The 16,585-nt window shown below is 43.7% G+C and overlaps 1 protein-coding gene across 3 annotated transcripts in view; it reads right to left on the reverse strand.

Annotated features, from left to right (window-relative positions):
* Positions 1-4,406: 4,406 nt before the first annotated feature.
* The window catches only part of LOC137423251 (transmembrane protein 263), a 30,157-nt gene continuing 17,978 nt past the window's right edge, over positions 4,407-16,585 (reverse strand). For all 3 annotated transcript variants that reach the window (XM_078774494.1, XM_078774493.1, XM_078774495.1), the window contains 2 exons: positions 10,261-10,354; positions 4,407-6,001 (listed from right to left, as the gene is read on the reverse strand). In XM_078774494.1, the coding sequence (XP_078630620.1) occupies positions 5,715-6,001; positions 10,261-10,354 (381 nt within the window). In that variant the 3' untranslated portion in view covers positions 4,407-5,714. The remainder of the gene's footprint in view (positions 6,002-10,260; positions 10,355-16,585) is intronic.

The raw sequence follows: 16,585 nt of genomic DNA on the forward strand, positions 1-16,585 counted from the left end.
AATTTGTGGCAAATTTGGTTAGAGGGATTGTGACGAATTTGGTATTAGGGGAGATATGGGGAAGATGTGACGCTAGAGACGAATTGTAAATTGTTGTAAATATGGGCAAGGGCAAGGGTGGAGCAGGTGACAGGGGGGGGGGAGGGGGGTGGTGTACAGTAGGGACGAGCTTTCTCACTTCGCTCTCCGTGCGCACCTCACCTTACATTGCCTTTGTTGATGTGTACCCTTGTCCTTGTGACCTTACCCCTCGCTGAGGTCTTCTAAGGTCTTCTCTGTCTTCTTTCTCCCAACCGAGGATCGTGCTCTCTGGGCACTGAGGGGAGCGTGTGGGAGGCCGTGTTTGTGTGCCCGAAATTCTCGTAACCAGCTGCCTGCATCCATGCACCACTTATGGGCCACAATCTGTGGCCAAGCACCACTTATGGACCCCATGTGTTGGGGCCTAGCCCCTCTGCTGGGACCGGCCACGATGGCCCAAGAAAGATCTTGCTTGCGGACCTCGATGTGGCACCCAGCCCACAGGTGAACCACCCATAGTCGGCCCCTGTGGGCCATAAATAAAAAATGGACGCGTTGTGCCTTTTTATTTCCACCAAATAGGCCGCAAGCAAAGAACACGACAACATCTGGAAGAACGACGGACCAGCAGAGCAGAACGAGGAAGCATTAGTGTTTTTTTTTTTGTGTTTTATTATTATGGTGTGAAATGAGCACTGGATGGTGCTTTCTGGTGCTTGGGTGTTTTGGTGCTCTTTATTGGTGCTGGTGCGTCGATGCAGTGCATGCTGTCTCCTCCCCTCCCACAGGATTTTCCTTTTTGTTCCCAAAAGAAAAATCGCAGGTCCTGGGTTGCGTTTTGTAAATACAATTAACGTCACTTGTAAATAATGCTCCCCACCGTTCATGTGTAGTTTGAGAATCAATTCCGCAATTCGGTTAATTGTGGGCGTGAATCTGTTAGGTAGGGTGCAATGCAACAGTGGGACATACTTATTTGTGTTTTAAAATTGTCGCACTCAGGGTCAGATTAATTGTAGAGGGAATTACACCTGCGTGCCACATTAAGTAAAGTTTTATAGGCCCGGGACGTGCCTGGAGGATGAGGGTGCAGTGTTGCGGATTGAGAATCCTGTGTTCGTAAATATCACCCTCTGTAAATAATGTAATAGTAGTTCTTGTAAATACCTCCATTTGTGGTAAAGGTCAAAGGTCGTCCCCTTAGTTAGTCCATCGCACACACGTAGAGAACCATAGAACCTCTCTATAGTTATTTCTTTATTATGTGTATTAGTTAAGGCTCTGTTTTCCACTAGTTGACATTGCATTGCACCAAATGAAATAAGATAGGTCCCCTTCAAGGATTGCATTTCCCAGCCAAACTCTCCCTCTCTGTGCAAAACCGCTTGACAAGCGTGGGGTGCGCGCCCTCTCAACTGGCCCTGGTTTGGAAGCGGCGTTCGCCGCCATTGTAAATATGAGCTCCGTGCTCTGTTTGGACAAGAAGGGCGGGGTCGCCAAGAAGAGACAAGCCCATGGCGCGCCACTTGGGCGGGGCTGTCAGCTCCATACCCAAATAAGGTAACAAGACCATGGCATTGCCATATAAGGCCACCAAAAGCCCATGGCGCGCCACGGGGGCAGGGCTGTTCAGCTCCATGCCCAAGTAAGGCTACAAGCCCGTGGCTCGCCATGGGGGCGGGGCTGTTCAGCTCCATACCCAAATAAGGTAACAAGACCGTGGCATTGCCATATAAGGCCACAAAACAGAGCACGGGGGTGGTACCCAAACAGAGCACAGGGGCGGAAATTTGGGGCGGTACCCAAACGGCCGAGGGCGTGTCACACCCCCACTTGATATATGCATGCGACAATCGCGAAAAGAGGAACATGCTACTGGGCTGGTACGATAGGCTGGTACGTACTGCTGAACTGGTACGCGAGCGGGGTGCATGCTGCTAAGCTGGGTTCGAGGTACTGGAGAGGAGAATCCCAGTGTGAGAGAGAGTGAGAGTGAGAGTGAGAGTGAGAGTGAGAGAGAGAGAGAGAGAGAGAGAGAGAGAGAGTCGTGGGTCGGAACGGAACCTCGCCAGATGAACGAACCTCCTGCCATCATCCCCGTGTAAGTCTGACTGTCGTCTGTTTGTCTGTGTTGTCTGGGGTTTAAGTTAAGCCTGTAGATAAGCTAGAATTGCACTGTGTCTTCTTCTTCTGTAAATTATTTTCGTTTCTTTCCTTCTCCCTTGGTTTCTTTGATTTGTACATAATTGGTTAATAAATTCCTGTTCCTCCTTACTTTGGCTTCTTCTTCCACATCCGATCGTCGGTGATTTCCCCCATTGAATACCTGTGGCACGATTTGGCCGACGCATATGAATCGGGTTTAGTATTTGTTAATGGTTCGAACCGCGGGCTGCTAAAACCGCTCGGCAAAATACCATCTTGTCCGTGGTTTCGAACTGAGTTGCCCACCTGCCTCGTGGAGGGATTGCCGGAGGCGTACGGGAATCCCTTGACCAATCGCTTCGGGCAATCCCACCCCACAAGGGAGCGGGGTAGCTTCAGGAGCGGAGATGGCCAGTACAAATAAAAGGGGGATTAACCCCCCCCCCCCCCCCCCACTAAAGGGAGTACCATACTCCGTTTCCGTAATAATATATATACACAATCTTACTGAGGAACGGGCTTATTTTAGCTGAGGATAATGAATGTACCTGAGTTGCTGTGTTGTCATGATTTACACCAATCATAATACAAACAATTATTTTGCACAAATGTATTTGTTGTGTTTGTGATATTACATTTTTATAGGCAATGTAGGTTGAATGTTTTTTTTTCAAGACAGAACCCCTCAGCACATACATAGGGGAGGGGTAGGTGCAGACTGGAAATTTGGGACGATTACACCTCACCACCAAGTAATTCAAAACACCTCACCACCAAGTAATTCACAACACCTCACCATCAAGTAATTCAAAACACCTCACCACCAAGTAATTTAAAACACCTCACAGCCATAAAACACCTCACAGCCATAAAACACCTCACAGCCATAAAACAGTTAATAAAAACACCTCACAGCCACGAAATTAAAAACATGTCACCACCACGTAATTATAAATACCTCACCACCAAGTAATTCAAAACACCTCATCACCAACTAATTCAAAACACCTCACCACCACATAATTAAAAACATGTCACCACCACGTAATTATAAATACCTCACCACCACGTAATTCATAACACCTCACTACCATGCGATTTAAAAACACCTCACCACCATGTGATTTAAAAACACCTCACCACCACGTCATTTAAAAACACCTCACCACCACATCATTTAAAAACACCTCACCACCACATAATTCAAAACCACCACAACGTTATTAAAAACACTTCACAACCACGGAAACAAAAGTTTGAGGGAGTCGTTCAGTGACAACACAGACACCTTGCCCAGATGTGTAGATATATAGATAAATGACTGTACCCGAGTTGCCGTTTTGTCATGGTTTAAACCAATCATAATTCAAACAATTATTTTGCAGAAATGTATTTGTAATACACGTGATATCACATTTTATAACCAATTGAAGTTGAATTTTTTTTTTTTTCCCCCCCAAAAAAAAATATTATTGGAACTTTTTTCCAAAAAAAAAAACTTAGGTCATACCGACGGGAGAGATATGTGCATACCAGAAGTTTGGTACGATTTAACAAAAGTTTGAGAAAGTAGTTCAGTCACAAGACAACACAACACAGGACAACACCGGACAACACTGGACAGACGCTGCACAGATATATATATATATATATATATATATATATATATATATAACCTAGATTGTTCTTTCAGATTGTTCTTTCAGTTTGGGGGATATTTTGGCTCCTTTTATTTAAATCCCAGGTGAATACCTGCCACAGACAAATCGATACAGAATATCGGAATATCGGACCAGAAGGCCCTGGTGTTGGGCTAGCGGCTAGGGTGCCAGCTTAGGATCCTAGGATCCTGGGTTCGAATCCCGGTCGATCGCTGAATTAACGCCAGGGGGTTGACTCGGCCTGTTATCCTTCCGAGGTCGGCAAATTGAGTACCAGTTTACTGGTAATTCCCTGTTTGTCGTTAAAGGCGGCAAAAAGGGTTGGCGTCAGGAAGGGCATCCGGCCGTAAAACATTGCTTCAAAAAGGGGACCAAAAAACAACAACAACCACGGTTCCCGAAAAAGGCCAACCCCTGCTTTGCGGGGAAAAATGGCCTCTAAAGGTGGTTATTTATTATATTATATAACCTAGGTCAAAGCATGACGAGACGTGTTGACCCAGAAATGCCAGACAAATAAACCTGATTGTTGAACACCAACAGCACATTGAAAAAAATGACGAGGCGATGATGATGATGTCTGTAATACTATATTCATCTTTATTCACTATAGTTCGGGGAAACATTCATAGAAAATGCATAAATTCTGTCAGATCAGCAAAAATAGCTTTTCTTACAAATAGCATACACAATTACAGAGTGAACACGTGTCTATGAAGACAAACACACACAGAGGTGCTCAAACTCGTATTGTTTATATGTACGTCTCCTTTTCTAGAACCACATTGAGCAAAGTTCAGTTTATCAGACAATATCAAGCCTTAATACAAAGAAGCAGAAGAAGAAGAAGAGGAAGAAGAAGAAACACTAATCAGGCACTTTCCTTGACCAGAAGCTTTGGCTCATGATAGCATGACGTCAGGATTTTAAAACGGCATTGGATGGGAAAGATACTTCATGAGGACAGAGGGGTCGGAGATATTATAAATGAGGTTCGAAAGAAACTTCAAAAGAAATGCATGAGGGTCTTTTATTTGGGAAAATTGGAGGAAAAAAACAACCCACAGTTGGGGCACTTTTATACTCGACAACAAAAACACAAACATAGGGCTGCGTATGCAAAAACAAAAAGCATAAATGGAGAGCAGCACAAATGCTACTTGAACATGTAAACTATCATATTAACAAAAGCTAAGTTTAAAATATATTCAACGTGATCAATTTATAATTCTCCAAACACAGCATGCAGGCTTGCACACTAAGGAAATGAAAAGAAAGGCCTGTCCACGGATGGAAAACCAGGTCAATTCTCTTTTGGGCGACCATTTAATCCCCAGCAGCAAAACGGTTAAAGGTGGGACATCCGTCAAGCATTCACTGCGTATTAATACGAAAAAAAACTCGCAGAATAATCAACGCACAGAACACAGGATACATCGGCCAGAAAAATATCAGATGTTTATCTCAATCACCCGTTATGCGTTTCGAATCTAAACAGCAGGCACGGAAAGTCAAACATAGCAGGAGCACGAAATGGACGTTGTTTCTTGCAAATTGTCACAACAAGGTCAAACCAACCTTTTTGTGACAAACCCAGCTTACGTTCTGGTGTTATAGTATCAACATGTTGAAAAATGAGAGAAATCACCAGAGAACAAAACAACACAGGTCTGCACTTTTAACTAAGACAATGGGATCCGAACCCTGAAGCTCTGTCAATGGAGTAACAGAGGCAGATGTCAAAGGGCTATTAGTTCACGGACCAGGTCAGGTGGTGACATGTCTGAAAAGGCCTTCCCACCCATTAAGGGAAACAGCCAGGCCTGGCTCAGCCTTACATGCAGCTCGAGAAATGAACCAGGAAGGATGGCTGTGAGAAGATAGATCTCAGTCCGCTTTATCCTTCTTCTTGCTTCCGAAAGGCACTTTCCTCACCACAGTCGATCCGACAGATGAGAAGCCACCAGCAACCGCAGACACGCTGCCTTTGACGATGCCGACGCCGGCCGCTGGAACTGTGGTCACCACAGTCTTGGTCACCTCGTAGCCTTTGCCTCCAATCCAGGTCACTCCGCCAATTGTGGCTCCCACTACACCCCTCGTGACATTGTACAAGCCACCGGTTACCCGCCATAGCATGCTTGGTGCTGTTTTTGGATGATCTTTATCACAATCTGTAATAACAGGATGTTACAAGTTGTTGCAGAATTCATTATCTCATTCTGTTACATATACAGTATTTTAAATCTCATTTTAAAAACAATGAAAACAAAACATGGTCGATTTAAAAATAAAAGCAGACTTTAACTAGAACGGCACTCGGTAGAGAGGATGCCTCCGCATACAAGAACAGAGGGGATGAACAGTTTATGTTTTGTATCCCATTGATGGGTTGCATCTGGAATTGGACCTGAACCAAAATCTAATCGGCTTGTTCTTGTCACTTACCCAATTCATCCATCAAGTTTTGCCATGTCAGACAACTTTTTGAAATATCATGCTTTATATCGTTTTTGGCCCCCTCATTCAATGGAAAAGAATCACTTTAAATTTTTTTTAATTCTCATACCAGATTCGGATCTTCACCAAAACTGAAACAATTCTTCCTTTTCACACACCCAACCTTGCCACCAAGATTCGTCCGAATCTGTCCATAGGTTTTTGAGATATTGTGATATATATCGTTTGTTTCCCCCATCTCTCAGTGGTGAAGGAGCATTTAAAAATTCTCAGATCCAGATCCGGATCGTCACCAAAATCTAATCAGTTCGTCCTTATCATATACCTAACTTCTCCACCAAATTTCATCTGATCGTCACCAGAATCTAATCACTTCGTCCTTATCATATACCCAACCTCTCCACCAAATTTCCTCTGAATCCATCCACAACATTTTGAGATATCCTATTCACAAACAGACAGACAACTAGACAAACAGACAGGGGTGAAAACATAACCTCCATACACCTTCTGCGGCAGAGGTACATTACACTTCCGAGTGGTAGGATGCCGCAGCATCTATCGCTGCAGATGTTGAAAATGCAGAAAGAGCATATATGGTCTAAATCTGTCTCCTCACAAAGATTAGGTTTTGAACCCCTAAATTTACTTTTCCATCCAACCCCTGGAAGTTGTGCAGTCCCTGGGACATAATAGAGGTGGGTGTTCCTGGGACTTCCGAGGCCTTCCGTTTGGTCACCACATATATTTAACAAACTACTTCTCCAAATTGGCATCTAAGGTAGGCCAACACAGGCAGGAAGGCAGGCGCACAGAGGCAGTAAGGCAGTTCCACACAGCTAGGCAAGCAGCAGGCAGTCAGGAAGTTTCACACAGGCAAGCACTTGCACACGTTAAAACAGACAGGCACTTCCTTCCACACAGGGAGACAGGCAGGCACTTCCAGATAGGCAAGTGGGCCTAGGCCATGCAGGCAGGCAGGACTGTCCCACAAAGACAGGCAGGCAAGCCTAGCCCACACAAATAGGCTTGGATAACGCAGGCACACAGGTGGCCTGGCCCAAACAAGCAAGCAGGCCTTGTCCATGTAGGCAGACAAGCAAGCAGACCTGTACATGCAAGCAGACAGGTAGGCAGGCCTGGCACACACAGACAGACCTGACCCATACAAGGAGAGAGGCATACAGGTCCACCCATGCATCCATACATGCAAGGCTACGCAAGGCCACGCACACACACACACACACACACACACACACACACACACACACACACACACACACACACACACAGACGCACACACGCATAAGGACACAGGCCCACACATGCATAGGTACACGCAGGTCCACACATGCATAAGGGCAAGCAGTTCCATACATGCATAATGTCACATGGGTCCACACGTCCACACACTCATAGGGACACGCAGGTCCACACACTCATACGAACACGCAGGTCCACACACACATACGGGCACGCAGGTCCACACACACATACGGGCACGCAGGTCCACACACTCATACGGACACGCAGGTCCACACACTCATACGGACACGCAGGTCCACACACTCATACGGACACGCAGGTCCACACACTCATACGGACACGCAGGTCCACACACTCATACGGACATGCAGGTCCACACACTCATATGGACAAGCAGGTCCACACACTCATACGGACACGCAGGTCCACACACTCAGAGGTAGGCAGGTCTGATAATCCAATAACAGGCCATGCATAAACAAGCCAATAAATGTTAAAAAGGGCAATAACAGGGCTACCATGGAATGACATCAAATGATAAACACTCTTTAATTGTTATCAATTTTACATGTAGTGTGGAAAGGCCTAGCTTTCTGTCATTTGCCCGCACGAGTATTAGCAAGCACGAGTGGTAGAGGCAGGTCGTTTTGGGGGGAAGTGGACATACACTACCGGTCAAAAGTTTGAGAACACCTCAATTTTTCCAGTTTTTATTGAAATTTACGCAGTTTAATGTCCAGTGAATAACCTGAAATGGTACAAAGGTAAGCAGTAAACTGCTCGAGGTTTAAAAAAAAGTTTAGGTTAGCAAAAACAGGAAAATAATGTAAATTGCACAGTTATATTGTAAAAAAAAAAGGCCTTCTTCAGGGAGCAAATAATGGGTTAACAACTTACAGCTGTTCTGCAGCAACGTAAGTAAATTAAGCCTTGAAATTTGATGCAAACAATTCCTACAGGTGTCCCAATCTCTGCTGATTACTCGATTACAAACCTCAGGTCTGTATAAAAGCAGTATTGGAACAGACTGTTATTACACCCTCTGAAGCATTATTTGGATAATATTGCACTGCAGGAAGTAGGATATTGGAAACTGGAGGAAACTCTGACAGGAAGAGGTCAGGCAGACCCAAAGCCACAACACAATCAGAAGACAAGTTTCTGAGAGTCAACAGCTTGCGTGAGAGGCGGCTCACAGGACAACAGTTTCAAGCACAGCTTAACACTGGTCGAAGTAAGCAAGTCTCAGTTTCAACTGTGAAGAGAAGACTTCGAGCTGCAGGTTTGACAGGTCGAGCAGATGGTAGGTTTGACAGGTCGAGTGGCAGTAAGAAAGCCATTGCTAAGATGGCAAAATAAGAAAAAGAGGCTTGCCTGGGCTATAAAGCACCACCAGTGGACTACTGAAGACTGGAAGAAGGTCTTATGGACCGATAAATCAAAATTTTAAATCTTTGGTTCATCACACAGGGTTTTTGTACGCTGTCGAGTAGGTGAAAGGATGGTTCCTCAGTGTGTCACACCAACTGTCAAACATGGAGGAGGAAGCGTGATGGTCTGGGGCTCTTTTTCTGGATCCAGAGTTGGCGACTTGCACAGAGTGACTGGCACCCTGAACGAAAAGGGCTACCACAGCATTTTGCAGCGCCATGCAATACCCTCTGGTATACGGCTAGTTGGTCAGGGGTTCATCTGACAGCAAGATAGTGACCCTAAACACACCTGCAGGCTATGTCAAAACTAACTTCGAGGAAAATAACAAGACAGTGGGCGTCAAATCATGGAATGGCCAGCACAGTCTCCAGACTTAAACCCCATCGAGCTGGTTTGGGATGAACTGGACAGAAGGGTGAAAGCAAAGCAACCTACAAGTGCAACACGTTTGTGGGAACTTCTGCATCAGTGTTGGGAAGAACTTCCCGAACAATATTTGATTTCCATTGTAGAAAGAATGCCATGAGTGTGTTCGGCGGTTATATCTGCAAAAGGTGGCTACTTTGCAGAGTCAAAAATTTAAATTAAATTTTGTTAAACAAAATGATTCTATGATTTATTTTTTATCTCCAATTGTTTATTTGTTCTATGCTTAATTTCAGAGTACATTGAGACATTAAACTGCGTAAATTTCAATAAAAACTGGAAACATTGAGGCGTTCTAAAACTTTTGACCGGTAGTGTAGGTGGGTAATTCTCATCTGAACCGATGTCCCATGATGCTTGGAACCCAGGTTCAAATCCCAAGCACCATACGTATTTGGTTCATTGTCCACTCATGTGCTTGTAATACACACAAAGCTACACTGATCTCGACTGATTTTTGGCCTGAATGCGATTTATGTACAAGTTCCACTGTGAGACTTGCATCAATGCCAAATCAAAATCCCATTTTCTTGATCAAAATTATTCACTGACAGAAGAAATATGTTTCTCTGTGCTAACTCCTTCATGAGTTTCGACTCTGTATACAAATATAAACCGTATATTCCTTGCATAAAAGGTTATGCACCTTCATTTCAACTGTCAGTTTTGCGAATAAACTGTCAGTTTTAGAACGAGCATCTATGCAATTAGATCTGGTAGGTCACCAATCTTTTGCAAATCCAGTTGTTTCCACTTGTTGCCTCAAAACCTAAACAACCTAAGCAAATCAAAATTAGATACCATTGAAAAATAAACAAGCTATCAATGTTTGCATAATAAGTCATACCATCTTCGGGCTCGGTTCGGAGATGTGCTGGTACGTAGTCACCATCTTGATCTTCCGCATGGTCAACAAACAGCACCTCACTGCTGTTTGGGCCCTGCAAAGCAATAAGCACCACACGACTGCTGAATTTCTCAATCCACATTCTGAGCAGGTAAACAGTTATAAGCCAAATGGAAGGTGGATATTGGTTATCTATAAATCATGCGACTATAATCCTCAATGTAATTGCATTTGTGTAGTGATATTTAACGTATCAACATTGGTGTAGTTGTGTTTTGTAAGGTTTATCTGGTATACAGAGTCAAGGCTCGTGGAAGAGCAAGAACACTGAACAGATCCGGACGTGGCAGAACAAAAGGAATAGTGGAGAGAGGGGGATGGGGGGTGGGGACACGAACAGCAGGGTTTAAGGACAATATAGAGGGAGACTTGGACAAATAAGGGATGTGGGAAGGAACGAGGGGTCAGGGAGGCACATATGGTGGACAAGATAGACACAGAAGCAAACTCTCAAGAAGGAAAATCTGGAAATTTGGAAGGAGGTAGAAAAGGGGGTGGGGGTAACGAGGGAAGAAAGGATCATGGTTTTGGATTGGGGATGATTTGAAATGGTGGTGAACAGCTGTCTTGAACACATGGAGGGAAGAATGATATTACATACAGTCACGTGAAAAAGTAAGTACACACCATGTAAAGTTTTGACTTTTTCAACATATTTCAACATACAGCTATTTGATCTTCATTTCAACGATATTGACAGATAAAGGTGATATAATATAACAAATATCATGAAACATTTACATTTTGTAGTCCATTGTATAATTTAAATAAACATAAATGCAAATTTCGCATGTGGAAAAAATAAGTACACCCCATGAAATGTTTTTAAAATCTTTTTAACATATGTGGACATATCAATATTTGATCATCATTTAAACAGTATCTATAGATAAAGGTGATCTAATTGAACAAAAAACAATGAAAAATTCACTTCGCAATAATTTATTCAACAAAGAATTAACAGAGATGCCATTTCCTTCTGTGGAAAAAGTAAGTACACCCTTGGCTCTAATGGGTGGTATTGCCCCCTTTGGCAGAAACAACCTCAAGTAGGCGTTTCTTATAACTGTCTACCAGTCTCTGACATCGACTGGGAGAAATTTTTGCCCACTCCTCCATGCAGAATTCGTTCAGCTGTGCGATGTTTGAGGGGTTTCTTGCATGCACAGCTCATTTCAAAACCCCCCACAACATCTCGATGGGATTTAGATCCAGGCTTTGACTTGGCCATTCCAGAACCCTCCATTTCTTTCTTTTCAGCCATTCCTTGGTGGATTTACTGGTATGTTTAGAGTCATTGTCATGTTGCAAGGTCCACCTTCGGTTGAGCTTCAACTTTCCGGCAGATGGCCTCACATTATCCTCAAGCACCCTCTGGTACAATGAAGAATTCATGGTGGATTATATGATGGTGAGCTGCCCAGGCCCTGATGCAGCAAAGCTGCCCAAACCATATGATAATATTTACACCATCATGCTTTACAGTTGGTATCAGGTTCTTGTGGTCAAATGCTGTCTTTGGTTTTTGCCAAACATGTCTTCTGGTACTGAGGCCAAATAGTTCTACCTTTGACTCATCTGTGCAGAGCACATTGTTCCAGAAGTGCTGGTCTTTGCCTCGGTGTTCATTGGCAAACTATAGTCTTGCCCTATTGTTCTTTCTGGACAGCAAAGGTTTCCTCCTGGCACACCTCCCATGTAGATCAAATTTGTTCAGCCTCTTTCTAATGGTAGACTCGTGCACTTTGACATCAACAGTGGCAAGAGCTACCTGTAGGTCCCGTGATGACATTCTGGGGTTCTTCGAGACTTCTTTCAGCACTTTGCGGTCTGCTCTTGGGCTGAACTTGCTGGGGCGGCCTGGCCTGAACAAGTTGGCAGTTGTTTGGAATCTTCTCCATTTGTAGATGATCTTCCGGACAGTCGAATGATTGATTTCAAATTGTTTGGAGATCTTTTTAAATCCCTTCCCAGACTCGTAGGCATCTATAACCTTCTTTCTGAAGGCCCCAGAGAGCTCTTTTGATCTAGGCATGGTGACGCCGCACACTTCAACAACAAAGTGCAAACCAAACTAAATGTCTGAGGTTTAAATAAGACAGGTTCCTCCAAGATCCTCTCTAACGATGTCCTAATCATTTGCACCTGAGCTGGTGCACCCGATTCTAATTTTAGGTATTTGAAGTAGTGATAAATGTAGGGGTGTACTGACTTTTTCCACATGCAAAATTTGCATTTATGTTTATTTAAATTATACAATGGACTACAAAATGCAAATATTTCATGATATTTGTTATATTATATCACCTTTATCTATCAATATTGTTGAAATGAAGATCAAATAGCTGTATGTTGAAATATGTTGAAAAAGTCAAAACTTTACATGGGGTGTACTTACTTTTTCACGTGACTGTATGTAAAATATGTATTATGTACAGACAGGCCACAAAGTCCCTATGCATGCAGTTATAATTTAGTTAGAATATATCTGTATGCTCCCCTCCATTCTCTACAAAAATTATAATTTTTCTCCATGTTCATCTGGACATCTTCCTCCATGTTGAGGGTTGAAGGTTATAAAAGTAGCCCCTGACAGCTGTTTTGATGTCCTCAACTGTTGTTAGGCAGAGATGAGATATTTCCTCTTCCACAATTCCCCAAAGTGAGTTGTTACATGTTTTTAGGTCTGGGCTTCGAGGAGGCCACTCAGATCCACGTCCAATCCATCGTCCACTGAATTTGTTGTCGAGATATTCTCTAACTGCGAGAACATAATGTGCTGGTGCACCATCTTGTTGCAGGATAGCTGTTGCCTCGAGGCCTCTCTCACGCTGTTGTGGAACAAACCACGTCTGAAGCATGTTCAAATAAGCAGTGTGATTGACACTTGTATCAAAAAAATATGGCCCTGTGAAGTGATCTTCTGAAATTGCTGCCCACATCATGACATGAGGAGGATGCTGTTCAATTTCCTCATTAAAATGAGGATTTTCTTTGCACCAAAAATAAACATTCCTGGATCGATTGCTGAGGTAAATAGCACACTCATACCAAAAAAAAAATGCTTCGTCTTGATTTAATGGTGGGAAATCGCTGCAGAAGAGCCTTGCTCTAAATCAAGTCAAATAAAGAACACTCCCTGTTGAAAAAGAAGGACACTCCCTGCGTGTCGTGCGTAGAAGCTGGCTTATCGAACCTCTGCAAAAATCTTGTCCTTATTTCTTCAAAATTTGCTCGTTATCACGTGCGGTCGTAACCCAAACACAAGTAATCAGTCTCTATTCTATCGTGTACTCACTGGTGTCCGTCATGCTGAAGCCGTACCTCGAAAACAAATAAAACAAATAAGTAACAGAGGACACACTATTATGCATCGGGACTTTGTGGCCACTCTGTACATTTATTGCAGCAATATATAATAAATAGCACCGCAAAGCGGGCGTAACCCCTCAGGCGGCCATGCATGGTGAAAGGAAGCATTGACGATAATTTTTTCTTTGAAGCGAAGTTGTATACCGAGTAGGAACTGCAAGTAATGACATTTTCGCCCATGAACCCATTAACCCATTTTGCGCCCACAAACCTTCCTCTACTCAACCCCAACACACACTGCAAAAATGGATTTAATCGGACAAGCCGTTCTCCTTGAAATTGACGACGCCCGGACGCCTGCCCGCCCGGAAAATACCCCTTAGCCCATTGGGCTGAAGGGTGAAAACTGCTTTTCAGTTGAATTTTTACCAAATGGCCTTTATAAAACGATCATTCATTCATTCATTCAGTTGAATTTTACCAACGTAAAAATACAGATAGGAAAAAAAAAAAGAGAAAGTGTTAATGGATGGCTTTGTTCAAATAACTTGAGCGTTTATAGAACACATTACCCCGGGCTGTGTTGAGAAACAAGGACATGGGCGGGGTCTATGAGCGGTAAATGTTATTGATTGTGACGATGTTAAATGTGGTAATATTTTTTTCAAAGTACTGCTAATGGAAGAGAATTGAAAGTAGTAAAAGGGTGATTTGTGATCTGCAGTGTTCAAGTATATAATTCAATTGAAATGAATTAAAGATTTTAAAGTTAATCGTAAAATAACTAGAACGGCACTCTTCAAGGTCGCGACGTCAACTGATATGCCTCTGCCCACACTATTACATCATTATATGTAATAGTGTGGGCAGAGGCATATTATATGTACGTGCATATGTACGTGATTATATACGATTGATAGAAACGATTGATATACGATTGTACGTATGTACGTACATATTATATGTACGTGATTGATGCTGTGAAGAGGAACAGGTTGAGATGGTTTGGTCATGTGTTGAGGAAGGATGAAAGTGACTGGTTGAGGTTTGTTTTTTTTTGTTTTTTTTGTATACAAGATCGAGGCTCGTGAAAGAGCTAACATTAATCACACAAAAAGACAAACCGACACACAAAACACAAAAAACAAGGGGAGCGGCAGACAAGATGGGGAGAGAGGGGGAAGGACACAAACACAACATTTGAGAGCAGGGACATCGGGAGGACTTGGGGGGAGGTGGGAGAGGAATAAAACATATGAACACTGCAAGGACTCTGGGGTGAATTACCGGGGGTAGAAAAGATCAAGGTTTTCGATGGGGGAAGATAAGAGATGGTGGTGAACAGCTGTTTTAAAGATCTGGAGGGAGGAGTGGGATTGAAGGGAATGGGGGAGTTTGTTCCAGAGGCGGGAGAAAAGGGGAATGAAAGAGTGAAGGTGAGCAGAGAGCCTAGACTTTGGCAGTTTAACCATAAGAGGGTTGCAGGCAGATCTTGTGCGACCTGAAGGAATATTGGGGGGACAGAGCACAGAGAGAGCTGGGGGAGCAAGGCCGGAGAGGAGTCGGTAGAAGACAGAAATACCACCAACCTGCCTGCGGTGAGTGAGTGAAAGGCCCTCGGAGTTGACTACATCGCAGGAGATTCCAATGATTCTGAAAGCTTTGGCCTCAGCAGCGTGAAGCCGAGCAAGGTGTGAGGCAGGAGCACCAGCCCAGAGGGGGGGACAGTATTCCATTGAGCTGCGGATGAAAGCCTTATATGTGGTGAGGAGCTCAGGTGTGCCAAGGAAGGACTTCGCACGACGGAGGATGCCCAGTCGGCGACTGGCTTTGGAGGCCAGCTTGGAAATGTGGTTTTCCCAAGAAAGATCATGGCAGATAGTGAGGCCCAAAAGCTTGAGCGACAGAACTTCTTGGAAAGGATTGTTGAGAAAGTAGATGGGAGGGTTTTCCAGTCGGTCCTTTCGGAGAGACATTGTAAGAGTGTGCGATTTGTCAGGATTGAAAGACATGTTCCACTTGTTTGACCAGTCTGTGATTTTTTTCCAGGTCTGCAGAGATTGAGGAGGCTGCAGACTGCCGATCTGAGGGATGAGGAATGGAGCGGCAGATAGTGGAGTCATCAGCAAAGAGATAGAGAGGATTTTCCAGAGAGTCGGAGAGGTCATTGATGAAGACCAGAAATAGCACAGGGCCCAGAACACTACGTTGGGGAACTCCAGCCAGAACAGGAAGGGAAGATGAGAGAATGAATGTAGAAGGAAATGAATGTAGAAGGAAGTAGAGGACGGGGAAGACTGAGAAAGACTTGGCTAAAGGTGGTGGAAGAAGAAATGTGGGCAAAGGGGTTAACAAGGAGAGATGCAGAAAATAGGGCAAAATGGAGAAGATTGTCATGGGGACCGCAAGGCTAACCCCCGCACTGGCAGGGAAAATGGCCTTAAAATGCATGTTGTTGTTGTGTTGTTGTGCACCATGTTTGATTTAAATCTCTTCAGCTGCTCTCAAGTATCACATTTTTACCTGACATGAACTCCGACCTCTTATACTGAAATCTTAAAACTTCATCTTTGCATAATATATTGTAACGAATTTGAGAAGTGTAACGAATTTGAGAAGTGTAACGAATTTGAGAAAGTGTAACGAATGTGAGAATTATGGTTTTGTTGTGTGTAACTGACCCTCGTAGTGTAAAGAAAGGTCGAAGCTCGTCCTCTTAGTTAATTCCATAAACCTACACACAGGACACCATATATCCTTTTAAATAGTTAGTCCCTTATTCTATGTAGGCTAAGGATGTGTTTCCCAATAGTTGACTTCATTGCACCGAATTAAATAAGAGTAGGCCCCTCCGACGCCCTATGGCAGCTTGCAAGTGCCAGGTTTGCTCCAATTGACTCTTTAGGCACTTTGCTGCATTTTCATCTGCCGTCCACTTTGCTGCATTTTCATC

The sequence above is a fragment of the Myxine glutinosa genome, chromosome 3, assembly GCF_964187855.1.
Source record: "Myxine glutinosa chromosome 3, kmMyxGlut1.1, whole genome shotgun sequence".
NCBI classification, from domain to species: domain Eukaryota; kingdom Metazoa; phylum Chordata; class Myxini; order Myxiniformes; family Myxinidae; genus Myxine; species Myxine glutinosa.